Raw genomic sequence first — 27,994 nt, 5'->3', positions numbered from 1 at the left:
TACTGTCTTTTTTCTTCCGTGGTTACAACCGAACAAATATCGTGAAATTCAGCCGCGTAAATTCCGTTTTTCACTCGTCTCCAGAGACTTTGAAGTGGTGGCGCTAGCATCAACTTTCAACGAGTAAAATAGTTGTATAAAACAACATACCGGGGGTAATAAACGAGCTTATCAGCCTTTATAAATAAATAGTTACAATTTGACACAATTTTATTAACACATAGAACATTATTGCTATATCTATACCATAATACTTTGATCACAAATTACAATTACGATCTAACAATGTTTTTATAGTTTTTTTAGTGTTACCCTATACGTTATGGGCTGTTCCTTTAGGTACAGAATCACAAAATTTTCTGTAATATAAAAAGTGTACTTCGGACACTTTTTCATCCTTTTATGTATTTTATTTATGTTACTAATAACCGCAATAATTTATTTATATCGCGTTTTTTTTTTTTAGTTCCCTTAACAGAGTCTTTTATTGTCACAGAACTACAAAGTGAAAATCATTTTAGTTACATTATATTATATTATATATTTGTAGCGTCAATATTTTGTACAAATGACAAAAGTGCCTCTTCGAAAAAAAAAATCCGGTTTTAACGTCTGTTTTAAAATATTTACGTCCTATTTTAAAATTCAATTTTGGTTTTAATTAAGTTTAAGTTTTAAAATTGAATTTAAAACAGAAAATAAATATTTTAAAATAGTCGTGAAAAACTAAGACATGATAAAATTTTTCAAACTGGCGCTATATAGTTCCATTATACTGCATTACTGGTAAGTCGATCCGTTGTCTAGATTGCTACGAGTGTAAGTTTATGTATCTAAAGAGACAGACCATAGATAATGTTGTCCAACCAGTGTTGACCAACCCGTAGACATTGAAAAGACGTTTTGACACTTTCTAATTCAGCCTTACATTAGAAAGAGACAATGTAGTGGGCGATCGCGATTATTATACCAACCATTTTACATCTGCACCGTCTACAGGGCTCTTTATAGAAAGCTTCAACCGTCCAACATATTGGATATGGTGGCGCTATTGATTATGATTTGAACGTTAGAAAAAAATGTTGTCCAAAATTCACCAACGTGAAGAGTATCAAAATTAACTTGTCAGCCATTAATCATCTGCCACTATCCTTTAAATAAATATAACGCCTTATATCGACCAACATGCAGGTCAGTCCATATCTCTATACAGACAATTAGCTATGCCGAATCGCGTAGACGATTTAGTCGCACGACATAGTCACCCTGCACGTGGTACACATAAATTGGTAGCATAATAATTTGCCGACAGATAATATATACAAGGTGATTCTGAAAGAGTGCAATAAAAAACCAGCGACGAGCACTTATATAATAGAAGTACACAACATTTTCATACGAATTTTGAAAAGTTTACAATGTGCATTTCGTTATTTTCCCCAAGTCGTGTAAAAAGTTGTTCTGTTTAAATAGATTCGGACCCTAACGTTATTATTATTTATTACACTCTTTTTACCTTACATACCAATAGCTATGTGATGACAGCCATATTGTTTTGTAATATAACAAATTTGTCATTAATAAATTGGAAAAAAAAAATTAAACACTAAGCTAAGTTGTATTGAGCGCTAACTCACTTTGTACAATATTACAACATGATAAAACTAACATACAATATTAGACTCTTATCACTTTGAAATAAGCCCGCGTACTTTTATTAAATATAAAGTTGAAAATAATATTTAGACTAATTTCAAAATGATTTGAGCAAAGAAGCAATAGCACGTGTAAGTACTGGATAATTTCAAATAACCATTGAAGTCTCTCAAAATAAACTTTCCGTTATAACGATTAATAACGGTTATCGTTATTTCCCGTTATTAATATAGCCACTAATAGCCGTTTTCGTTATAACGACTAATTGTTGTCATAATGATATTATTAATCGTTATTACTAATAACGATCACAAAATTAATAACGTTACTGTTGTATATAACGTTGACACATATTTAATGCGATAAAAATCGAGAATCTACTCTATACATCTGCTTCTCCATGTTTCGCCACCAGTTGTGTGATTGATAAAACGTGAGCATTGCCACGTGAATTGATGATTGTCTATGACAGTGATTTCTACAAATCTTTATGTTTAAAATCTGTCATACAACTAATATTTTAGGAATATTAATCGTTAAAACGACTCGTTATTTTCATGACAACATCGTTGGTTTGAAACCACCCTGCATATCCGATATTATACGTCGAAAGTTTCAAACAGTGTCTTTTCGAACAAGTTCATAGTGACGTTTCAATAACTTCATAAAAAAACATAAATATATATATTTTAAAATTAAACATTCGATGCATATTATCGGACCTTTTACTTATCTACAATTAAAAAAAAAAGAAGGAAAAATCCGACGTAAAGTTATAATTATTTATACAAATTATAGATTTTTTTTAAATCGAGAGCGGTTTTACAAGTAAAAACTAAAATTTTACTAAACTTACATTCACTTAATGTTAAAAAACTCAAAGGAACTTCTACTATGAGCTTTAAATACCTTTCAAAAACCATTCAATACGTACGTACATATTACGTATTAACACACAGAAATTCGAATTACATAATGTTTTTGTATAATTACTTTACTTAACATTCTATCATTCAAATAATAGTGAGATATAAAAGTGCAACACACCTATAATATTTAACGTTGACACGATAACGTTATTTTGTTATTCGTTATAACGACAAAAGTTGTGATACAACTTTTCGTTACAGTGTTGCATTTATTTTTCAGTTTTGCTAAAACGTGACAAATGCTGTAAAACTACGGTACAACACTAATTCTCACTCCCTATTAATCCGTGCCAATGACTATAAACGCTATACTAGTATAACCAATTAGGAATTTTGAACTAGCTTATGAAAAAGTCGTTATTCAGAATTTTGCCCTATTGTAAGGGACAGTTTAACTGAGAACACTAATCAAATATTGCACATGACAACTAACATAGTACTATTTCAAAAATTGATAATTCCGTTAGTTGTCAAATGCGATATCTTTCTCATAATTTTAATTCCGAAATTATTCATATTAGCGCCATCTAGTTTAACGTCTATAGTAACTGCATGATCTCCATGGTAGGACTGAAATCTTATAAAAACCTTTTACTACACCTCCACTTTCACTTCTTCACGTAAACGTAGGATGAATTCTTTTCAATTACATTCAGTATTACGAAGTTTCCTAGCAACCTAACTCATAGTAGAAGCATTAAACACGTCGCTCTTAAAAGTTCATCACTTTCTTGGCACATCCTTAATTATTCTTTGATGACCATCTATTTTATAAATAATTCTAAGTCACAATTTTTACATAGATTTTCCCCACACACGTAGTATACCGCGTGGCCTAAATTGTACTCAAAAACACTGGATCAACCGCCATTTAATTCCAAAAATCGTTATAAACATGTTAAATACGTAATTAGGATATTGTGGGATATTATGGTCATTTTAACACCCAAAAATATTCAAAACTCGACCGAATAAGCTTAATACAGTGTCTGAGCTCATAATACGTTCAATTCCATCAACTAAAGTGACATTAAATAGTGTATATTTCGCGCTAAATCTATAACGTTATTAACATTATTCGTTATAAATTAAATTTTCGTTTATTTTACATTTACCATCCCTATACAAATTCTAGAACGTCAAAATTTAGCGCGAAAGTTCTAAAATTCAGTCAAGAATATTAGAAATCGAATAGTTCAGGTGGTGGTATCGGATCTGTGGGTAAACAATCGCATTCGGGAGATCTCATTCTGGATTGTCTTCGCAATGTATGAACGCTGTAGGAATAAGACTGATGAGGCATACTGGGTTTTAAACTCTTCCTGCTATGATCTATATCCACACTGTCTGCTCGTAGAGATAGTGACGACCTTGGCTGTATCGTGGTAGAATGGTGAGGAGAGACAGGGGGTCGGAGATAGTCACTGCGTGCGAGTGATAATTCCGCAGGTGTATACGCTGTTAGAAAGTGAGCTAATGCGCCAGAGGGGGTCCTCATACCTCCGTTTGCAACGAATACCATATCTTCAGCGGAGAGTCGAAGACTATCGGTTCTTGGCGGGGGAGGAGGTGGTGGGGGTGGTGTGGAACGATCGTCGGACGAAGAGTGGGGGGTGGGGGAGTGTGGTGAGCGAGAGGCGTTTGGGGGTGGGGAGGGGGAAGGTGCAGGTCGGCGGCGGCGGCGGCGGCGCGGGGCGCTCCCGGGCAGTCACAGCTTAAGCTCGTTTGCGATCTTTGAAGCAATGTTCTTGAAACCGATCGATGTGCCTGCAACAGGGGGAATGTTAGTTAAGAAATAATCTTTATTTATGGAGCCGTAAACGCGCGTCATCTGCGCATAGACGGACCGCAGTAGTGCTATGGTGAATCGATTAAAACGGGCGCAAATATTAGAGAGTTTACACTTAACACACACACCGACACACATACACATACATACACACACCTACACTCTAGCTTAATTTTATTTTTGGTTTAATTTTTAAATACGTAAGGTTCCCTTCCAATATTTTGTATATTTGAATTTTTTAATAATTTCTAATTTATTTGCATCCTGTTTATGATTGTAGGTAAACAGTTAGAGCTTTTCTTCTCTTTTTGTCTTTTTTAATTGTCATTTCCTATCTAATAACTTTATTTTGTTTACTGACTGTACTATCGCCGAGAGGGGGAGCCAGGATTGCCATAGCACAGGGCTTATAGTTTGGGCTCCTGTCTCCCATAGCCAAGCTCTATGTTCAATCATGTAATTATATTTTCTAATTGTTGGGAGAAAGTAAATGATATTATTATTATTACTTAGAATTTCATGTACTTAGTTGCTTCATTTCAAAAACTAACTGAAATTAACAAATAAAACTAAAATTAAAAGTATCTTATCTTAAGTAAATTATAAGTATATTTAGTATACTGCCTCCGTGGCCGAACGGTTTCCATGCCGGACTGCCACGCAGAGGTCCCAGGTTCGATTGCCGGGCCGGGAGAAATATTTGTATGGTCTATATTTATTTCTCTCGTGAGTTTGGGTGTAATTTGTGGTTGTCTATGTGTGTGTCCGCGACACAGGGTTTCCCTAGTGCGGGGCTATGTTGATTGTGAGCGTTATTATGTGAGCGTTATTTTACCTATTCTTAAAGTAATGCATCCAAATTAAAACCCTTGATAAGAAATTTAAAAAAAATAGAAATGTTTGGCCATCTGAAAAACGACTGCAAAGACGACTGTCAAGAACAGTTGGTTTATTTTTATTCCCCGTAGCAATGTTATGTCTACATATTTCAATGTGCCAGATTGAAGGGCAAGCCACGCCACCGCAATCACAACCACAGAAATTTGAAAATGTCCTGTCTTATAGCCGTCAACTCGCTCGCGATATTCACAACAGTCTTTTTTTATATTATCAAGTGACGGGCCGAACAAGTCGTGCGCCTGATCGAAGCTACACGCCTGCCCATTCAATCACACACATTCCACTATCCACTGTTGCAGTGCCACTCAGATCTTTAAATCGCAAAGATCTGAGGGGCCTGTGCCTGTAATTTCACCAGGTCCGATACCCTTCAAAACCGGAACGCAGTAATGCTAACATTACGGGTTGGCGGCAGAAATAGGTAAGGTGGCAGTAAGAGGCACAACTGCTGCTGCTATATGTATTGGCGTCTGATTGTTCCACAACCGTTTTGTAGACCATAAAAGGTTGTAACTATGCAAATTGAAGTTTATTTACAAATAAAACCTACCGGATATTCTCTTGAAGCGTACGCCATTAAGCGAGAGCCTCGGTAGCTTGCAGACTTCAATTTCCCACTGAACCAGCGAGTCTGCATTAGGGTCACCGTGCACGCACAGCAACAGGAAACGCTCGCGCTGCTCGTAATCGCAGTTGTTCGCATCCAGCACCTGCCACAAAACAACGCTATTGTCAACGCCATCTATTCGAGACGAAGTTATCAAAAATGCTAACGCCATCTATTGTTCACTACTTACACTATCAATTTTACTTTCGATCAATAAAAATGCAAGCATACGAGTTGTATTTATGGAAGAATAGCTGGCCACCTGTTTGCTGGCCATAATAATATGTTGTATTGTGAAGCTTTCCTGCCTTTATCATTGTATATATTTCAACGCAAATGTGATGAAAAACAATGTAAGTAACACTTGCGGTAAAAAATACGAATCTCGACTTATTTAAGCTTCTCAAAAATTCTTATTTACCGCCCGGCCTCAATACACAATTTACGATTATATACCAGTTTCAAAATTGTATAATACTTTTTGATTAATCAAACATTTTTTAAGCTTAGCGCGTTCGTGCAAACTTGCATCTTCAATATTGAATATTGAAGATGCAAGTTGGCACAAAGTATGTGTCCGATATCCGTAGGGTAATAACACAATGTACAAAGAACGCATACACAAATATTTAAGCAGTTTATTTTATTTTGCGATACACACGTCCGTCACTCGTCTCGGTTCAGAACTCATTGAAAACCAGCGCCACAGTTAATTATGGCTGTGGCATAATATGAATAAAGTATTTTTGCGTACGCCACAACCGCACAAATGACAGTACAACATTTGTAGTCGTTATATTTAGTTTTTTGTATTCTTTATTTAGTTTATTAATTCTTTAAATTTTTATTTCACTTGTCTGAGTGTTATAAATATTTTTTTTTTGTTGTGGCGTTGCAATAAATGTCTATTCTATTCTATTGTAATACCAGTCAATATGATTCTTACTTTTCTAATCTCAGCCATTATCTCGTTGGGGTCGCGCGAAGATGTAGTCTTCATGCTCCACGTGAAACGGAGCACCCTCGGCTTCACCTGCTCCTCATTGCCTTGCCTGTGCCAAAACGCATCGTTACATACTTATATTACCACCAGGAAACTCCCTTGTGTACTGCATAGCGATGTTAACTGATAAGACACGATGAATAATTAATTCACTTGGATCCTTCGGGAGGATCCATTGATGGATCTAAATAGAAAAAAAGAAAAGTACAAAACACGTCACAAAAACTTTGTGACCACCTATTCTTTTTGCTATGGTTTTGGCGGCAATTGTGTTCAGAATTGTGTGAAGAATTCAGGTCTTCAAAGTCATCTCCAGACAGGACTTTATCACCTATTAACGTCACGAATAGGAAGTTTCGTCCTGCCTTTATTGGAGCTTCAATATTGTTACCCAATTTTATTTAAATCTAATCTTCCAGGACCTTTCAATTGTTCCTACCAAAGTACAAGCTGAAGTCTTGATGGATCCAAACATTATACAGTACACTTTTATAAATCGCTGGATTATAACCAATCGATCAAATAGTCAAAGTGACGGTTGCAGTTCTACAAGTTATGTGAGCATGTTGTAGTGTGTCGACACTCGTCAATCGTACACACGTTATTATAACTATAACATCATATTATATTGTTTACTATAACTCACGCATGTCACAAAAAAGTAAAAGAGAAAAACAGTAATAATATAAAATAAAAAACTGCACCTTCCAATGAGAAAAATCACGCACCAATGTCTAACCATTTTCATCAGCCTGTAGATAAATTGGATTGCGGCTATCTACTTATATTATTCTTGGTTGTACGAAACAGTACCAAAAAGTTTATAAATTGGGGACCTACTACTCTCGAAGTCTCTCAATGACGAACAGGTCGTTCCAATATGTGAAATCGTGTTGTCTGTAACTACGGAATTCGTGCTTCGATAGTAGGACCCCTGTTACGAGCGTTTTTTCGGAAACGAAATAAAATACCAATGTCAAGAAAGTAGCCAATCAGATGGCTAGTCGGTGCGGTACCAAAAATAAAACGACATTGACATTCCATTTCGTCGATAATTGAAATTAAAAAATGAAACTAAAAACGCTCGTTACAAAGTGCACGCTACCATTTAAAAAAAGCAACGAGATGCAAAAAAATCAATAATTTTGCAAACATACAGGAATACATGAAGGATTGGACCCCGCTTCAGCATTACAGTGCAGTGTAGCAGGTAAAACGCGAAAGGCAGCCCGTTAGCATTGATATTCTTTCTTTTTTCTTTCTGTTCTAATTAGTCAGACTCGACAAATATTCATAATCGGATTTTACAGGCCTACCGCTTAAATGAGTCGGTTCCTGAGAAAGCTATGCTGTGCGGAAGGAGTGATAGTTTACGTATTAGTTATATCGCGCTGCACGCGGAGTAATTTCAACAAGGTTTATCTGACGATATTCAAAAACAAGTTGATTGAAAAAACTGTCTACAAAATAAGTCGATTGTTGTTATGTGCAACGATGATAAAAAAAAACTATTTCATTGATAATTGAAATAAATAGACAAGCCATTTAACACTTTTTTCAATCAACTTGTTATTGAATATCGTCAGAAAAATCTTATTCAAATTGTCCCGTGTGTAAACTGTCATCCCTCTCGCGCCGTGCAGCTACGTCAGGAGCCGACTCAGTAAAACGGCCTACATGACAGTCCGCAGCGCATGCAGGAAACTGCTCACGCAGTATCCTGCGTACTGCCACACATGACGCATTGCAGGATAGCTAGCACTCTGCGACTACATTCACAATCCTGCATTACGCGACAGACTGCAATGCAGGATAATGAATGCCCTCTTTTAAGCGGTAGGCCTGTAGTTAGAGATAGCAAACTGACATTAACTAATGTCAATTGAAATAAAAAATAACGTCGCCACGTTGTACAGTGATGTGTTTTTATTCACTTCTCTATGAACTTAAGAAAAAAAAGAATCATTCAAATAGTAACGTTATAGATTTCTTACCATTCTGCTGAACAATAATTCATCTACATTTAGTCATAGAGATCTCCTGTAATATTTCTGGTTTTTTTTTAATATCTACAAATTATTACAGGACTAACCTAATGGAATAGTGTAGAAAATTATCAATTGTTCAGTATTATTATTACATTACTATATTTTATTGAGTTATACTAAATTGTATTATTATTACTATACATCATTTATTACTTAATAACAATCATAACATTTCTTTTTATGACCCCTAGTGACGGGACAGAAAAGGTTCACAGCAGTTGCCACTCAGAATTTTAAATCGCAATGATCTGAGGGTCACTGCGCCTGACAAGTCCCATGAGCCTATAATGTCACCAGCGCCCTGACCCTTTACATATAACAACATAAAATAAACAATACACAAATAAAGCTGTTCTAACGAACACACACAGTGAACAGGCAAGTAGGCGAATGTTCCCGTCAATAAATAATATTCAAATTGAACTAGCAACCCAGTCAGTTTACTGTCTTTAATAAAAATCCAATTATAGTGGAAACAGTGGTTTAAATGGACTACACTGATGTACGATGAGACAATACATCAATGCACTCGAGCTGTGTTTCGTCTCACCAAAGTCAAGCGGTTTAAACGTGTTGTCAAGTGAGGTCCAACCCTAAAAGGATAAATTATGATAATTACCCAAGCACGGGCTGTGGACTAGCGCCTACGGCATGCTTCGGTGTGGTACCGTCCAAGGGCCTATGAACAGAAAAACATAAACACTAATTCTAAACACTAGGTGATATAAGGAATACATTGAACGTAGTATCAAGCTGTTATAAAATATTTTTTTTAATAAATACGTTATTAAATTTCTTAATATAAAACTTAAGACTCGTGGTTATTCATTAAGTACAGTTAATGGTTTGTTACCATGGTATGACGTCTTATTATTTCCCGATATTTTGCACCGTTTACACGCTCCAAGATCACAGGGTGACCGGTTTGCGGAAAGTGACAGTTTTACATATCTTGGAAATGAAACAATTTCTTTTCGGATCCAAAAAGCGTATATTTGTTTTTTCAATAAGTTTGTGACGATGTGACCTCCTTACATTGTCATAACACCGTTTTATCACCTTTTCTCCAGTTCCTGGCCACTCGTTTTTTAATTTTAAATCTTTCTTTAATTCCTTTGCTCTCCATTCTGATTTTGTTTCGTTCCATCTGTCTCCCTGCCCGATCGCGGCAGCGAACACGTCTTCTCGTTAATGTTTTTGAACTATATATATTGTGAGACTGCGGAGGCTACTACTCTCCTGGCGACATTCAATCCACAGAACATTCCAAGCGGTACCAGCAGCGGTACACGCTTTTCAAGTTAGTCGTGACCATGGGAACTGTAAAGGTTCGAAAACGTTGGTTGGTTTGGAAAAACAAATATGCAGTGCCGGCTTTACCTATGATGCAGCGTGTGCGGAGTACGGGGACCTAAAGACCGTCGAGCGCTGCTCGCGACGCCTCCAGAGAGCCTGCAAGCTCTTGCAGCACAATTTTGTGATAGTTTTATATACCTTGAGGTATGGGCGAGTATACCCAACCTGTCATATGTACGTAACAACGTCGCCGTTATTGGTTACTAAATATAAAGAAACAAAAAGGTTTTGTAGAGCAGTTGTACTTAACCAAAATTTGTCACGGTTCTTTGCGTGATCGCTACATAAGAATGTTTTTTTTATTAATCTTTTATTTTGAGGATATTAAATTTGCCTGTTTTAATGGAAAATTAAGTATAGGAAACCTAACTCAATCTCAACTAATCATCGATCGAGACTACTTGCAAGACCTAAACGGGTCACTATCACGGATTTTTGTCATCCAAGTACGCAGATCTGTTTACAAAACCACTTTCACTATGGCAACACCTAACAAATCGCGAAAAAAATCAGCTGTATCATGCATTTCGACTTCATACATAGATGGCCAAATGTTTTGCACAGTGGACGCTGGGTGAAGAGGTCCCGGGTTCAATTCCCGGTAGGACTAACTTTGGAAATTAAATTTTTAAACTGATTCTGATATGGATGTTCCAGATAGTGCCCTAGAGTAATTTCCGTTCCTCTGGTACTCATAGCACGATGAATTCCCTATGTTGACACCAAGGCGAGGCAACTGGGGTAATTCTCTAGCACATTATTAATTAGAATCGATTTTAGACTCTTGCCTTGACCATGGCCTAAAAGATTAATTTTGAATTTTCGAATGGGATAGGCAGTATTCTCCGGCAATGGCACAGTCGACCGGGGTCCGGGACTCAGGTTCAAAAACCGGCGAACAAAACGTGCCGTATCGAGCAAGATCACTTTCTTTCATTTGTTCTGTAAGCAACACGCCACAGAAATCAAATTAACCCGTTTGCGGACAAGTCTATAATTATTAGTATTATTATTTTGGTCGAATAGGTAGGCATATTTTGTATGGAACAGTTGTATCTCTAAATTGGCAGTGCCATTGATCGATTACTGCAGCTGTAACCTGATATGCACTAATTTCACAACTACACGAAAGTCGTATCTCATTAAAAATAAATACACGTTTTACATAAAATTTCATTTTCAGCTTGATAAAACGTTCATTAAACAATAATGAGTGCACAAAACGACACTTCAAAAATCTAGACAAAAAAAATAAAGCACATCAAAAGCAAGCATAAACAACACAAAAAAAAATCACTAGCTCAGACAAAAAATGCACATGCATAAACTTGACTTACTACCAACGCCAACGCCACTAACTTGTTTTACTACAGTGGCACTAATTAATCTGTGTAAATGTGTAAGAAATATATGTGATAACGTTGGTTCCTTTATCACCCTTATTTGCCGCAACATTAGAATATGTATAATTCATGAAACGTATGTCAAAGTAAATTCTGCCACCGTTAGTTCAAAGGAAGTGACATTTAAAAAAAATTGTTATATGTACTGCCGTGATCACTAAAAGAGGCCACTTTGTCACTATTTTAATTTTATTACAAAAATATTATTTTTTTTATTTCCTTTCTTTAAACATTATTTTCTCGGTTTTGAGTTTTTGTCACAAGCGCCCTTTCAACTAACGGCGGTAGAATTAGTGGTTCTGTATGTTGCTAACAAAACCGATGTATCATGTCTTTATTACTATGATTTATATTCATATTTTTATGAACTAGTTTGGTATTATTATTGACGCATGGAACAAACACAAAGAAAATTGTTATTGAATATCATTGTAATAAAAACATGATATCCAATAAAATATAGGAATTAGTAAAGCGACATCTCTTGTCAGCCGCAGGTAACTGGCTGAGTGAAGAAAAAACTTTCATAGGTTTCTCACAGATAGCGCTACGGGAAACAGTCGTTAAATAAAAAACAAAGATCGGCAACCAGCACGTGGAGAAATTCGTGAGGTCTGCCGATTCGTCTGTAGCTCAGTCGGGAAAGCGGTTAGCCCCGGTCTGACAAACAGATGATGGTTGGAATCCAGCCAGATCGAAGGAATTTTTCTTTGTGTGGGTTCGATCTTTGTATCAACAATTGTCTATTTACTAACTTAGTGGGGTAATCGACTAATCCGCGAACTAGCTGTAGGAATGCTATCGAAAATCAGATTGGATGCAGTCGTTACAGGTCGTGTGACTACACCCTTATCTGTATTAGGGTAATGAAAGGAACTAACGCTGCCATGTGGACGAACATCATTACGCACCCTCATACGCAAAGAACAATAACCATAGAGGTTATTTGTTCTTTGCTCACACGAAAAGCAACGTCTTGGGAAAATGACAAAACATAAAAAAACCATGTGGCTACCATTTGACTATTATTGCCAAATGTGAAAAGTTCTATTTGATATGAAAAAAGTTTTTTTTTTCACATGTTTTATTTTTATTAATTTTGTAATATCCCAGAAAATTTAATTTTTAAATTATGACAATTTATAACTGAGGGTGTGATATGAACCATCAGTTAGTATTATAAGTAAAACTACATAGACACTAGGGTCACATAAATAAGTTGATAGGTCTGTATAGCGTCCCATTTAAGTTACACACTGCGACTTTTAGCTTCTACGCTTATGATTTATAGGCGATTATAACGATACAAACTCGCAATTATTTATTACTCAAATAGTTTTTTTTTCTTTGTCTAATTGTAGCTTGTGTCCATTTGTGTCTAATTTTATTTACTTAGTGCCTAATTGTCTACTATTATTTGATGTGTATATTTGGTATTATGATTTTTAAATGACTTATTTATTATTCAAATTGATTATTTACTTCGTCCAATTGTTGCTTATGTCAAATTTTAGTCACTTAGTGCATAAATGTCTATGGTTATTTTAATTTTGATTTTTGTTTTGTACGTAACATGTAACATATAATTATTATTTGAATAGTGATGTTCCATATTATGACGAGCCATGACAGAATAACAGCGAGGGCTATGTAATCAGCATAGTCCTCAGAGGCTGAGTCATGGACCCCTTTGACATGCTTTTTTTTATTTTGTATGCTTCTTTTTTATTTTTATTATAATTGCCTTTTTTTACTTTTTTGTTGCCTTGCTTGAAATTTATGCAGGTGAAATAAAGCCTATTTTTATTTATTTTATTTTATTTATAAATCACAAGTGTAGCGATGCAATCTCGCGTTTGTATCGATGCAGTCGCGCGTTTGCATCGCTGTTTAAAGTGGTCGTGTGTAACTCTTAGGTGTTACGTAATATCGGAGATAATTTTTTAAATTGATTATTTGCAACATGTTAAAAGATTTTTTAAGGGTTGAAACCTACTTGTCAGCACGCCTCAGCATCGAGGGCACTGGTGATGCTGATGTTTGTTAACAAGTGAGGTACACACCTAACACGATCACAGTCCAATATAGCTAAAGCCGTACAAAAAAGTAATTATCAATATTGAAATATTCTAAAATAGCAATTTTCGCCACTTCTATATTTATGAACTGTGACTGTGTATAAAAAGTACAACCATGCTCATTACAAAAAAATCTTACGACCAGAAGTAAATCTTTAAATTTTAATTCCCTGAATCCATGGTTCATTAATACGAATAAAAATAGGCAAAACTCGCCATGGTAGTTATATTGTCTCTTGTCTACCGGTTATAAGTACTTCTATAAGTATAGTGTGCGCGACGGCCACGCTAGCGAGACTGTAATATGACGAAAATGTAATATGAAATATCCTGCGTGGGGTCGTCCATGTTAATCATGCTTTTTTTCATATAACATTTTTACATGAAAGTGTCCAAACATTACATTTTTTACTTACGTACTAATGTGGCATGATCAATCATAGTGTTTCATATGAGAAAATATGCTTAGTCGGCACAGAATCTGGCACGGTTTGCTAGGAGACGTCGGTTCAAATCCGACTGGATCGAAGGAATATTTTTCTAAGTGTTCGATCTTTGTATTAATAATTATAACAAACTAGTGGAGAAATTTCACGAAAAAACAATTGAATATCATGATGTTGAAATATTCTGACAATCAATAAAAATTTAATTACAGTTAATAGCCACATCAACCAAGGCCGATCGCTTTAAAGGTACTGGGTGACGAAATACTTGCATATATTTGTCATGGAGGACGCTACGGCTAAAAGTGTTGAAAACCAAATACAAAGATCCGACAACAAGCACATACAAAAAATAGCGAGGTCCGCTGGTTCGTTCCGTGGCTTAGCTAGCACAGCGTATGCCACGTTCGATCTTTGTATTTATAATTAATATAACAGTAATCAATAAACCAAATTTTTTGAGCAAAGCCATTTTTGCACAACTTAAAACGCTAAATAGGGAATGTGATCTCCAACAGACTCTAATCACAAATATAACTCTAGTACTCGTATATATCAAGCCTAATCAGTGCGTAGTGAAAACTGTAACGTAAAGGACAAGGACATGCAAAAATCTATGCGAGCAAAACTATGACATACCACCTTACACTTTGCACACACTTTTGTATATATATAAGTATCTCTTGGTCAGTTATTTATGTGATTCAATATACAATTAACTTTCATAATAGATGTGAAACTAAAGTGTCCTAACAAAATGAACCATAGATTTCTATAACCATGTTAAGTAGAACTCTAGTATCATTTACAATGTAGTCGAGGCGGGGTCAAAATGCAACAAACGATTAGTCAAAACAGCATTGTTAACACTTCAGAGCTGACATCAGTAAAAAAAAAGGTTATTCACAATGTAGTCCATCCAATTTCGTACTATTAAAAATACAACAGACATGTTACGAATTGTATTTTTGAAAAAATAAAAGCTTTGACTTGTACAATTAATTTGTTTATTAATTGAAACAAGACGGTTCTTAAATGTATAAAGATTTTACAGCAGGCACATTAATTTTATTATTTGCATGAGTATTTCTTTTAGTTGAGTCGAAAAGCTAGATTATTCAGCCATTTTACTTAAATTTATGAATGAAACTCAACCTAAAACACTTATGAATACGAGTTCGTTTATGATTCGTAAATAAAAAGTGTTGAGAAATTATTTTTTTAATCAATTTTGGTATTTTCGTGGTTAGTCAACTCGTGATCATGGAACAAAAGGTTTGGGTCGCACTTGTCAACAGGCAACACCATTGCGTCCATATTAAGCGTGTATTTTATATACGCACGCTGCGTGGTCTAATCATACTGGACTAATTAAAACATCATACTGGAATGAGACAGTAACTAGTGACAATTAGTTAATTCTTTGTGTCTATGGCTTTATATTTTGTTTTATAAATCGGTTGGACTACAGGGTTAGGTAAAACACACACAAAAAATTTTCAAACTTCAAAAAAATGGCAATTTGCGATATCGACAATTTGAGGTGAATTCTCTTATGAATGGTTTAAGTTTTTACAATATGATATTTTAGATATATAACGAGTTCAGATGCACTGATACTTCTGTTCGCTACTACATGCGATATTGGTGTGAGAATGTAGAAACGAAAATATTTATATATAAATACGTATTGTTCAATCAAATATCTAAATTACGACAACAAAATAGATTAATAATAAAATGCATTAAATAAAAAATCTTTGATTTAGTTTAATAGAATTTTCATATCATTTACCAAATTTTCATTAATTTATTAACAGCAAGTAAAAAAAATTATACCTTTGTAATTTCGAAAACAAAATTTTCTCCCAAAATAAATTCACGGTTTCACCACAAACCCTCAAATCGTATTGCCAATAAGTCCCAAATTAAAAACCAAATGTAAAAAAAGAAAACAATTTTTCATTTGTGTCATTCAAATACCTCCGCTGAATGTCGAGTGAGGAGAATATACGGGGCTTCTGGCGCCCTGTGGCCTCCCCGATCACCGACAGGCTGGTTAAAATATAATTTTTTAATACAATTTATACTTTTAATTTAAGTCAGAGAACTCATTTTTATTTAGAGATAGCAAACTAACAGTTACAAATGTCACTTTTAAAAGTAATGTTGCCATGTTTATTGTTTAGTGATGTGTTAGGTAAAGCTTTCAATAAACGTACTGAAACAGAATCAGTAAAAAAGAAACGTTCATTTACTAATGAGGACAGATATTTACTGATGCGGGATATCAGTGTACCGCAGAGTCCGCTGGTTCGCCGCGGCCTCCACTGGCATGCCACCGGTTGCTCGGATTTGAATCCCTTCTACTAGCAGTCGAAAAGTCCTCGGTGCATTTAGGAAGACAGCACCGATGGATTCCGACGCATACCAGTGGATTCCGTCGCATACCGGTAGATTCCGTCGAATACCGGTGGATTCCGTCGCATACCGGTGGATTCCGTAGCATACCGTGATACGCTGTGGTGCTCCGAGGTTGATCTCAGAGCATTGAAATCTGTACCTTATTTTAATTGTTATTATGATCTAACGCTGACCTTTAGTCTCTATAAAGCGCAGGCCACACCACGAAAGAAGCTAACTTAGCTTAGCTCACGTAGCAGGCACCTATTCATACCTCGGTTCACATCGCGAACTAAGCTAACCTAGCTAACTAAACTAACCCAACGATCCCGCTAAGCTATGTAAAATATGTCGCCTTTCTGCCGCCCTTCACCTCCACCCGTATTCATAGTGTAGCACGTATTTTCTTGGCTTAGCTTTGCATGCAACTACGTGAGCTAAACTAAGTTAGCTTAGCTTCGTTCGCAGTGTGGCCTGCGCTTAATAATATACTTCCATCATTTTTATTTTATCAAAATATTGATTTTTTTTAATGTACAATATACAAATGATTAAATATAAATTTACCTCGATGCTACAAAGTGACTCAGTGAAGTTAAGACAACATTATTTTTGTTTTATTAAAAACTAGCAACTTACTGAACTGCAGTTTACTATCTCGAAATTAAAAATCTGTCTGTCTGTAATAGTATAGAATGGGATCAAGAGTAAATCCAGAATTCCTCAAAATATCTTTTAAATGTAATATTCATAAGTACACGTTCAACGAATAATAAATATTTTGTTGTTGTTTTAGAATCTGGTGCACATGATCTTATAAATTTAATCCTTAGCAAATAAAAAATCGATTGAGAAAGCATCGATTAATAAAGGGTTCTAATTATTCAAACTGAAACGTCTTAACGCACCAGTTTAATAACGAAAACAATATTATTCGAAATGATTTTTTTTTAAATATATAAATAGCGTTATTTGTTTTTTCGAAAAAACCAACGTTTCGGCTTTTTTATGTCCAATGGTAGTCATGGCCCAGTATTTATGATCGAAGATATTTATGATCATATATTCGTTTTTGCAAACAAACCAATAACAAATAATAAACTACTTAGATCCGAAAAAAAAAGGTTTTTTTCCAGTTATAGCAATTGCAAAAACCCCCTTCAGAAATTTACGATAATTTATTTTAACATTGCGTACGAATGTTGATGCTAAGTTTTAACGCACAAAGGTATTTTTGTTAAAGGCAAAAATACCTTATGCATTAAATACAAGCCTGTGGATATACAGGGTAATTTGTAAAATACTAACAATGTCGCATGACTATATTACAAACATCATAAGGGGATTGCACGAAAGAAGCCTCCCGGCGCGATCTACCATGCATATGCTATTCGGCGAGAAAGTAAGTACCTACTCTGTAATGCATGCCATCAATACGATAAGATCATAAACAACAACTTCTGTTTCATTACTTTTAATCATTCATCAGATTTTACTTTTACGTAAATAGATCAGGCTAAACATTGATAACTCTGTGCGGTAACAAAAGTAAGCGCTAGCGTAAATACCAGTCCGATGTAAAATACAAATAAAGTTTTATTATGTTTTGTAAGTCATGGAACAAAAGATGTTGTTTATGATGTTAGTAAAACAGTCCTGCGAAGTTGTTGATATTTAACAATTAACCCTGTATATCTTTTCTTCTAGAACAGTAATAATAAATTTACAATCTTAATACTATAGATATGTAGTTTTATTGAAGGAGCAGTGTATGGTATTGATTTCTTATTTTTCTTTGCAGTGTCTTAAGCTTTATTGCAATTCACGGATCCGTTTTGTTATTTTTTTTATCAAACGTATTATAAAAAAAAGCAAAGCTATTTTACCACGACGTAGATATCTACAAGTCAAGGATGTCTAGCAATATTGCTAGACATCCGTCTTTATTGTGTATGTCTGCTTCCGCAAATTTTCTTTGGCCCTTTTCACACAAACTGTTCGTAGTTTCAGTTATAAAATTTGATATAATTAAACATAATTTGTTTTATATAATTCATATTGGACTGTAATTGTAATTCATAACTGGCGACAACGACCACACAAGTTACACGTGAAAGCGGTCGTGTTTTCAATACTTTTCTTGCTTGATAACATTCACACCCGAGATGTGAAGAATGCCGTATTAACAGAATAAATGTGAAAAGGGCCTTTATCGACGCATACCATAAAGAACAGTTGAATAGGCCAGGTTGCCAAATTACATAGGAATAAGGCTCTAAGGTTAAGGTACGTGTATGGGAGGGTTTCTTAACCATTTTCTAGTCATGGACCCCTCTAAAAATTTCAAAGAGCACGCGGACCCTTTCTGAAAATATGAAGAAGAATGGCTCACGGGTTATCTGTTGACTGGCAAAGGGCGCGAAAATTCAAAATTGTCACGCGCGCAGTACCTTTTTACTCACAACATATTATTCTATGCCAATGTTTATATTAATTCATTATGCGAGTGCAGTATAATAATGGATTCAGAATGCTGTTGGGACTACCAAGTTTTTGCAGCGGGTCAGGCATGTTCGCAGAGGCGCGTACTGACTGCTTCAGTGAGACAATACGCAAGATAACTGCCACCCTAATACGCCGTGTGCGTGGTGGTTCAAACAGCCTTGTGAATTTAATTGGGAGTTCCCTGTTTGTGCTATTTGGGAGCACTGGAACTGATCCCATACCAACATAGCCTATAGGTGTTTGTAACTAACACAATATGGACATGGTCCGAAATAAAAATGTTGAATTTGAATTATGTTAGGTAAGCTCGCCATGGACCCCCGACTTTCATTACACATTTTAGGGGTCCAGGACCACAGGTTAAAAAACCCTGCTGTATGGGAATAAGGCCCTAAGAGGAAGTGACGTTTATAAATAAAACACAAGGGTATGTTATTGAAAACCTGATTATTTGGAGAAGCGCAACACATCTATTAGTATTGCTTTGACAATACAATTGAATACAATAATGACATTCAAACAAACTCAATGTTTCACTCCATTTCTACATATTGTTTGCGACCAGCAACAAACACTTCGGTTCAAATAGTGGAGTCTTTAATTTTGAACACAATGGGTAAATACAGCTGTCGATTCACGCAGGCGCAAACTAAATTTTACGTTTTTATTTTAGTTTACAGCTGTCAAATTTTGACATTAAACAAATTAACTGTAAATATAAATGTCTAAAAATTTACTTATTTTCTAAACTAAAATAAAATCTTCTGTCCTTTTCATACTGATGATGAAAAAGACAGACGCTTTGAACAAAATCAGTTTAGTTTGCGTTTGAGCGAACGACATATATCCATGTCAATGTTAACAAACAAAAATGCATTGCTATGAAAATGCAATTTATTTAAATACGCGAGTACTTAGTCAACGTTACGAGTTAAAAAAAAACGAATATGAACAGGTCATGTTTTTACCTCAATTCTTATTAAAATTGAACGCAGAAGAGAGGTGTATTTACAAAACAAATGCGGTTCTTTTTTATTGTGACATATCTTTCCCGCCTAATAAAGGCAACGAAATCTTAGGGCACGTTCAAATTAGAAGCTGCTAGAAGAGCTGCAGCCGCACCGCGGCCGCGCGACCAAATTTTCCCATGCCCTTTTTTAATCCAGTCGATTGGAATAACTGGCAGAACTGCTATCCTATATTGCAGGGTGTTGTTTTACATTCTCTATAAATGCTTCAATTCAATTTTCATAAATCGTGGTTAATTTAAAAAATCAATTATACACCTCACTAACCGTGACGGCAACCGAGCGCGACTGTCGCGCGGTCGCCACGCGGTTACAGCGCTTCTAGGAAATGTATGAAAAGTGACAGTCTCGCGGTGCACTGCGCGGTGCAGCCCTGTAGTCGCCGCGCGGCTGCAATGCGTCTAAAAGCGGCTAATTTGAACGTGCCCATATTGACTGTTTAAACACAGTCTTCATTTCCCTTTAGAGACGAACAATGAACCTTACAATAAAAATGAATCATATTCACCATTTCTTAAAATCCTCATACATTTATTAAAACCGTTTTCCTATTCTCATCGTAATCGGGTAAAACGGCCAAAATATCTTTTCATAATGGGGTTTACACATGTAATGTAAAATGTAATATAATAAAATAACATTTTAAATACAATGCTTTCTTTTAATACCGAATGTTGGTATCAGTCGCAAACAACAAATAGAAAGTTGTAGAAAAATTATCTAAATGCAAAGCAATGCCCACAATTTTGCAAAGTCTATTTATTTAAAGACAGATTTTTTCATTTCACAATCAGATAGAAAATATTAATAGGCTTTACAGACGACACGATTTTGGAGACCTAATGACGAAATATAAAAATTAATGAAAACTCGTTTAGTTATATAGGCGGTCATGAAAATCAGGTCGTTTGTAAAGACTTTTAAACATGATATTTTGAGAAATAATTTACCAAATTGTTATTAAAATCACAACATTTAAGGATATTTTTTCATTTCATTGCGATTGCATAAATTAAAAAACAATTCTGGACAAAAACCCGTACGCTAAAAAGGTGATTACGTCAAAAGAAACGGGGATGATTTATTCATAAAATATCAGAAATAAACTAACTAAACTTAAGAAACTAGTATAAGAATGTATTGCATTTTTTTTCTCTATTCAGAAAATCGTTCTACAGTCACATTTGGCAATATCACTTCTGTGGGTATTATTTTTTCTAACCACTGAAGCAGAAACTTGAAACTTTCAACGGCCAATTTACTCATTTATCTTGAGATACCATCATCATCAACCTGTATACGTCCTACTGCAGAGCACGGGCACTCTTTAAGGAGAAATTTTTAGGCTGTAGTCTAACGCGGTGGTTCAATACGTGATAAGAACATCAAACGTCTTTGAAGTGTTCTGTGTACCTTGTCAATTATTCAACTACGTTTTCCTTTACTGTTAGAATAAATAATAAATTACCTCAGGAACTTCTACGACGGCAACATAGGATAGCTTTCGTCCAAAGTTAATTGACCTAAAGCATGAAGGTTTACTTAGTGTGGACATAACCATTTCGTCATCAATGCGTATAAAATTTCTTTTTTTACTGTTTTATTTAAATAACATTCCAAGATATAGGTTGTCTCATGTTTATTTTTTAAATGACTAAAGTATTTAAATACGTATCACCTATAGAAACACAACTACTTATAATTATTTCTTGAGACAATGATTTGTAGGAAATATTAATAGGAAATAATGATATATCGCCAATGTAGGTACTCACATTGAAATAAATAATAATCATATTCAAATATAATATGTTCCGAGAAGAACCGTGATTTCTAGAATGGAATGTCCACATTATTCTTTAGTTTAGCTAAATTAACTCCTCTATTCCAATGGTAACAATAATTGTTATTTCCGTAGTAAGTGTTCTAAATAATGAATAAAGTGCCTTCTTATTTTTGTAATATATCATCGAAAATCCTTAATACTAAACTTGCCAAATGAACCCTGAAAGCTAGCAAATTGCTGAGGCTTTTTTTAATGTTATATGTTTTATGTTAAAGAATTGAAGTCTTTTATATATTTATAATTTATGTGATATCTATAAATATGTATTTTTCAGGATGAAGACAAAAATGTTGTTTAAAATATATTAAGCACAATAATGTTTGTAGGTAGCATTTTTATTAGTCAAATTCTACCTATTTTGAATACTATATTACTTAGAGATTTGTAAGAAGCATATATGAATCCTGCATGTCCCCAATCGTCATTGGGCCAGTATTGTGGATTATGTCCTAAGTCCTCTCCGTAGAGAAAACCCGTACACAGCAGTGGAACGGTTAGTGATGATAATGAGAATGATATACGCATTATTTACTGTACATAAAAGTGACTTGACTGACAATGCTAGCAGTACAATCTGTTTCCATAATTGTATACAGAATTTTAAAAATGCTGACCAAAAAAATACAATATCCCTGTGCGTAGACTCTAACAATTCTGTCCTATTAAGTGTTGAATAACAGAAACACCATTTGGCGTGGCTTGCAACTGCAAAACAACACTCGAAATGCAGCTCTTGTATATCTCTCATCTGTATAAATATATTGATCACTATGTCAAATAATTCTAAGTAGAAATTTAAACTCAAAAACACATCTTCAAGTCAAAATACACACTTTTGAATTTGTTTTTTAGATTTCCTAAAACAGCACCTAAAAATTTAATATATTTTGTTTCGTAGTCTATCTAACAGACACATAATATAAAAATACTGTCTACTAATATGGTACAACAAATACATAAACATACGCTATACATGTACAGTTCTACATGAGTAGAAAAGCATATAATCTGGCTCATTTACTTGTAAATATAATTATGATCTATATATATCGGGAACAATATATATGAAAGGTAAGTCATGAACCAAATTTAAAAAGATTTCCAGACTTTTGTGGTTATTTTTTGCTCAATATTCACCTGGAAAGTTCCACACTAAAGTCTATTGCTACCACAAAAAACCAGCAATCATAGGCAACTTATAAGGCCGAAAATGTATTCCTATATTCTGAGGCACCTTCTGTAATTGAGAAAAATAAGTTTGGATGGCTCTGTTGGGAGAATGCCGCTGCAGTTTCCTGGGTCACGCGTTAGGGTATCCTTGGAGTCTGGGGCGAGCAGGTTCATAAAAAAGGGACGAACTAGGCAAGGGAGCAACAGTCCCCTTATCAGACAGTAATGGGACCAAATCAGTATTCAAAGCCGTTCCTTTTGCCTCTACATTAAGGAGACTTTGTGATCTTATTATCCACAGCTGACAACTCATACGATACGCTGCTTATTTGGTGTCGCAAAAGCGGCTGTAACCACATTCCAAGACGTGGTATGGTCTGAAACTTTGGTCCATAACTTACCAATTATCGTTATATTCATAAGCTGATTTGTGAACAACGTTCGGCTCGGTTAGTCTTTTTTTAGTTATTAAAAAAGAGACACTTACTACGAACATTATCAGCATAACGGATAACATCTAATGACATAATCTAAAGGCTGATTTGACCCAGAAATGTACAACAAACAATATTCGTTTTGTCAGTAGAGATTTTGACGGTAATGTTCGTTGTGTCAGTAGATATTCTTTTCCGCAACACGGAAGGGGTCCAAATTTCACTAGTCAGCCTTTAAATGACAATTTAGATGTTATAAATGTAAAGTACAATTTTCAATTTTATCATGAACGTATCACGCAAAGCGACGTTTACGTTATTATTGTAGTCATGTATATAAGAAACATATAACAGGTATTATACATAGAGTATAGTAAATAAATAAATATATGTATACAGTATAAAATTAAATGGACACTTTCTAAGAATATAGAAAAGGACATACGTATGCAAAAACGTCATTCGCACGCATGTCAATCATTCATACAATAAGAAACGTACAAATTAATATGTACAAATAATTAGTTCCTACAATTATACCTAACACATAATATACTGAGTAGTACGAAAAATATGGAAAAAAATCCTAATTTTAATAGAAATATATTTATTAGAAAATTACCTATTGCAACATTTATTGTTTTGACATTACGAGAAGTTCCTACACGTCAATTTATCGAAAAATTTCTTTTTTTAATTAGTCAAAAATATCTATGACTTTTTTTGAAATACACCGTTAGTTACAGACAGTTAACAGTCAGAATGAAATGACATTTTAGATTTTTAAATTAATATTTGGCCCTTACACGTTAATTTGTTGTAGTACACAGCTGCCTAAACGTGTTTTTTTACTATGTGGTAACATCTACTGAGTATTTGTACCAAAGCTAGGATGGGCTGTCTTAACAACTAACAAATTACTACGGTTTATACTGATACATCTCACTCACTCCTTAATTATTAAACAATAGACGTGTGGGCCATTTTACTGTTGTATACAATTTACTAGGAAAATAGCTCGATATAATTTTTTCGAGAACCAACTTTATTACGTTCACCACAGGGATAAATCCGAAAAAGTCGGATAGATTGTCGTAGTCATGCAAATTCCAAATTGAGCATAAGTTTATAACGTTGAAGACAGCTAAAAGATTGACTGCACGTTTGTAGTTGTCGAGACCTCGACCTGCATGAAGTCGCGAAACCGACTTCATGAAGTCGAGATCGACTCTCGATCGTCAATTTGTTAGCAGCCTCAGTCTTTTGGTTATTCAAAAACACAGAGAGGCAAGTATCATTGTTTTGACGTAATTGACATTTCCTTACCCTATATGTTCTAGTGCCGTATATAAAGTTAGCTCACTTTGGTGTCAATACTTTGTAACACATTTTTAAAACTATATTTCTTTTGACATTGACAGGGTTTTAAGTTGCACAAGCTCTTTTTATACTTCAGTCCAGTGCACGGTGCACTGCCGCTTTATAAAACAAAAAGGCAGGTTGTAAAATAACTTATATATATTAAAAACACCATGGACTCATTAAACGTGTCTTTAAATTACTTTAGTTTTAAAAATGTGCTGTGGCAGAATCGACACCATTGAAAGTATTTGGACTAAAAGTGAACACCGAATGACACTTCTTTTTTCTAACAAATGGCCCACACCGTTAAATTCAACAACAAGGTTTTGTTGAATACTTCTAAATAGTGTATAATATGTATAATTATACAAATATACAATATATTCATAATAATTCAGTCATCGAAAAGATTTAACGATTAGGCAGAGTCCGAAAAGTGAAAGAAAATAAAATAAAAATAAAAACAAAAGCATTGTGCTATTTTTGTGAACTTAGATATTACACACGGAACTCTGGAATGTAGAAAATTCTTACAATAAGAACTCGATTGGCTTATTAGCTAGGATGAAATGCAACGCGCGACGGGACTAGACCCCCGCTACATGTTGCTTGATGAAAATAATAAGACAAATAACTAACTTGATAACTATAAAGCGACATCTCTTGTTAACCACTGGTAGCTGTATAGGTACCAACAAAAGAGTACGTTATACATAACGCGTATAGAGTCATCAGCTCATACCGCCTTTAATGACTAACGCGAGAAGTATTTCTCCCCTGTACGATAGACAAATCTATAAGTTTATTCTTTCTAGTGGGTTTCTGGGATCATGATTTTTTTTAAACATGTTTTGAAGTAAATTACTGCATTTGCAAAATATATTTCGGGTTCTGAAAAATTATTTAAAAATTGTATGGCCAATACAAAGGAGATGCCAGCGCCGTCTATTGATTAACGACGTCCGTCTTCATGGATATGCAAAGTAAAAAAATTTCATAGTGATTAGACCGTGGTACCTACCTAGGCAGAGTGAAAAAAACACTTTAGTTTTCTTACAGGTGACGCTACGACAAAAAAGCTATAAAAACATAGATGTCGCAAATGTCATTTCTTTAGGATCCCGTAGATATGCAACATTACGGTCCTGGGCTTGAAAATTTGAAATTGAAAATTTAACGACCTCGGCGGCATGCTAACACTGTGGGCGCCAGATATAGGCGACCCGGGGTCGATAATCGTAGAGATACAATTTGAGAAACGAACTTTTTTTAAATTGGTTCTGGTCTGGATATCCTAGATAGTTCCTTGAAGTAAACTTTATGTCATAACATGTTATTATTACTTACTGTTCGTCAATCCACTAGTCCACAAGCGATTATTATTGGTAAGTCACGAGACGTCTTGTTGGACGGCAGTGTGACATGTTGGACGTCCGCCTTTTGTAACATTTTTAACGCCTGTATGTAGATTGTATTTCTATTGACCAAAAGTTGAACTGGCCCAAAATAAAGTCAAATAATTTAAATGTTGCAAAGTGCCCGAGAAATAACTAAACATCGTCGTATTATAACTTCACACTATAGCAGCGTCTACTCTAAGAAAAAGACTTTTTAGGTTATAGTATGCCACGATAGTCAAAGAGGGTTGGACAATACGCGCTTTTTCCCAAAGGATATGAAACTTACTAAACTTTAAGGTAAAAATATACCAATTTAATTAATTACCTATATTTACATTAAATCCATACAAACAACATGTAGTCAGAAACGTCGTCGCAAAATATTAAATATTTTTAATTCTTTTTAATAACGTTACGTGTATAAATCAATAAACCACTGACAAATTAACTAAAAATGGACCTCTTACGATTAATGTTTTAACACTTAAAACAACATCTTTATAATCTATTTAGGGTAACAGTGGATGGAATATTAAAGTACACAATTTCGTTACGTCACTCAAATAATAGAAGCCCGGTAAATGTTCACTAGAATCCGCCTTGTAAAACATACAGCCAAGAGCATCTGAAAATCAACACTCGCACAAGTGGCTGTATGAATCCCACAAAGTTACCTCATAAAGTGACTTCTACACCAATTTCCCAATTGCAAGACTTTTGTATAATTCATCAACTGTTACCCCGAACAAAATATACATTACTCTGCGTATATCTGTATACTTGAAGTATACATTAAAGACCACAGAGAATAAATTTGTATAATGTTAATTCACTATTCTTCCATCGATGTCAGTCGTCAGCCAGGACGTTTACGGGTTCTGATTCAACCTGCGTGCAACGGAACGGGTGAGCGATCGACCAATCAGAAGCCGAATCGCCCCCCTCTTCTGTCTCCGGCTCACTTTTTTTACACTTTTTCAAAGTCACTTGTTTGGGGTTGCCATTTTGTCCCCATTAAACGCGAATGGGCGTATTTTTGCTCGTTGTATCAATAATAATAAGAAATAAGTTATTTAAAAAGTTTTATTCAGGATTCCAAGTTCTATATTTTAAATAATCCATTGTCGTCAAAATTACAACTTACACCCATAAGCGTCGTCAGGGTAAGACTAAAGAAAATTTTTAAAATACTCAAATAGTTTTATTTTATCAATGGCAATTTTATTTTTAAATATAGCAACCCCTTGAAAACTTGTTAATTCTCGCGTCGGTACAAGATGCACAATACTAGACACTAGCTCCCTCCGTAAAAAAAAACAATCCGTCACGTTGCAACACGACAAAAGGGTTGTGGATTAACTAAAGCGAATCAAAGGTCACGACCGTCAACGTTCGTTAGTAAGAAGCGTACGGTTAGAGTAATAAAAAAAAAACCGAAAAAACACGGGGGATGCACGAGAGGGTTTTCCGTACACCTCTCTCAAAAACCGGAGTTTTGAAAATGCAAAAACCGACACTTACATGAGCTGGCATCACTAAACGCGACTCAAAACGCTAGGTGGCAGCACTAGCAAAATGGCGGTAACAATTGGAAGACACAATAAAGGTTGACAAGATTTTGGCGCATCGCC

The 27,994-nt window shown here is 34.9% G+C and overlaps 1 protein-coding gene across 13 annotated transcripts in view; it reads right to left on the bottom strand.

Moving 5' to 3' along the window:
* Positions 1-2,574: 2,574 nt before the first annotated feature.
* LOC113233565 (MAP/microtubule affinity-regulating kinase 3-like) overlaps positions 2,575-27,994 on the bottom strand; it is a 324,769-nt gene continuing 299,349 nt past the window's right edge. For 4 of the 13 annotated variants that reach the window (XM_026468693.1, XM_026468692.1, XM_026468694.1 and 1 more), the window contains exons 20-24: positions 16,199-16,270; positions 9,552-9,611; positions 6,828-6,933; positions 5,825-5,984; positions 2,757-4,352 (exon numbers count right to left, since the gene is read on the bottom strand). In XM_026468693.1, the coding sequence (XP_026324478.1) occupies positions 4,294-4,352; positions 5,825-5,984; positions 6,828-6,933; positions 9,552-9,611; positions 16,199-16,270 (457 nt within the window). In that variant the 3' untranslated portion in view covers positions 2,757-4,293. Of the gene's footprint in view, positions 4,353-5,824; positions 5,985-6,827; positions 6,934-9,551; positions 9,612-16,198; positions 16,271-25,971; positions 27,252-27,994 lie in introns of those variants that run through there. The other 9 variants (XM_026468704.1, XM_026468705.1, XM_026468700.1 and 6 more) reach the window with 8 other exon arrangements.

Source organism: Hyposmocoma kahamanoa, unplaced genomic scaffold (assembly GCF_003589595.1).
Source record: "Hyposmocoma kahamanoa isolate Upper Pololo Valley unplaced genomic scaffold, ASM358959v1 79, whole genome shotgun sequence".
Taxonomy (NCBI): Eukaryota; Metazoa; Arthropoda; class Insecta; order Lepidoptera; family Cosmopterigidae; genus Hyposmocoma; species Hyposmocoma kahamanoa.
Note: the sequence above shows the minus strand (reverse complement) of the source record. Positions and strands in the feature narration are given on the sequence as shown.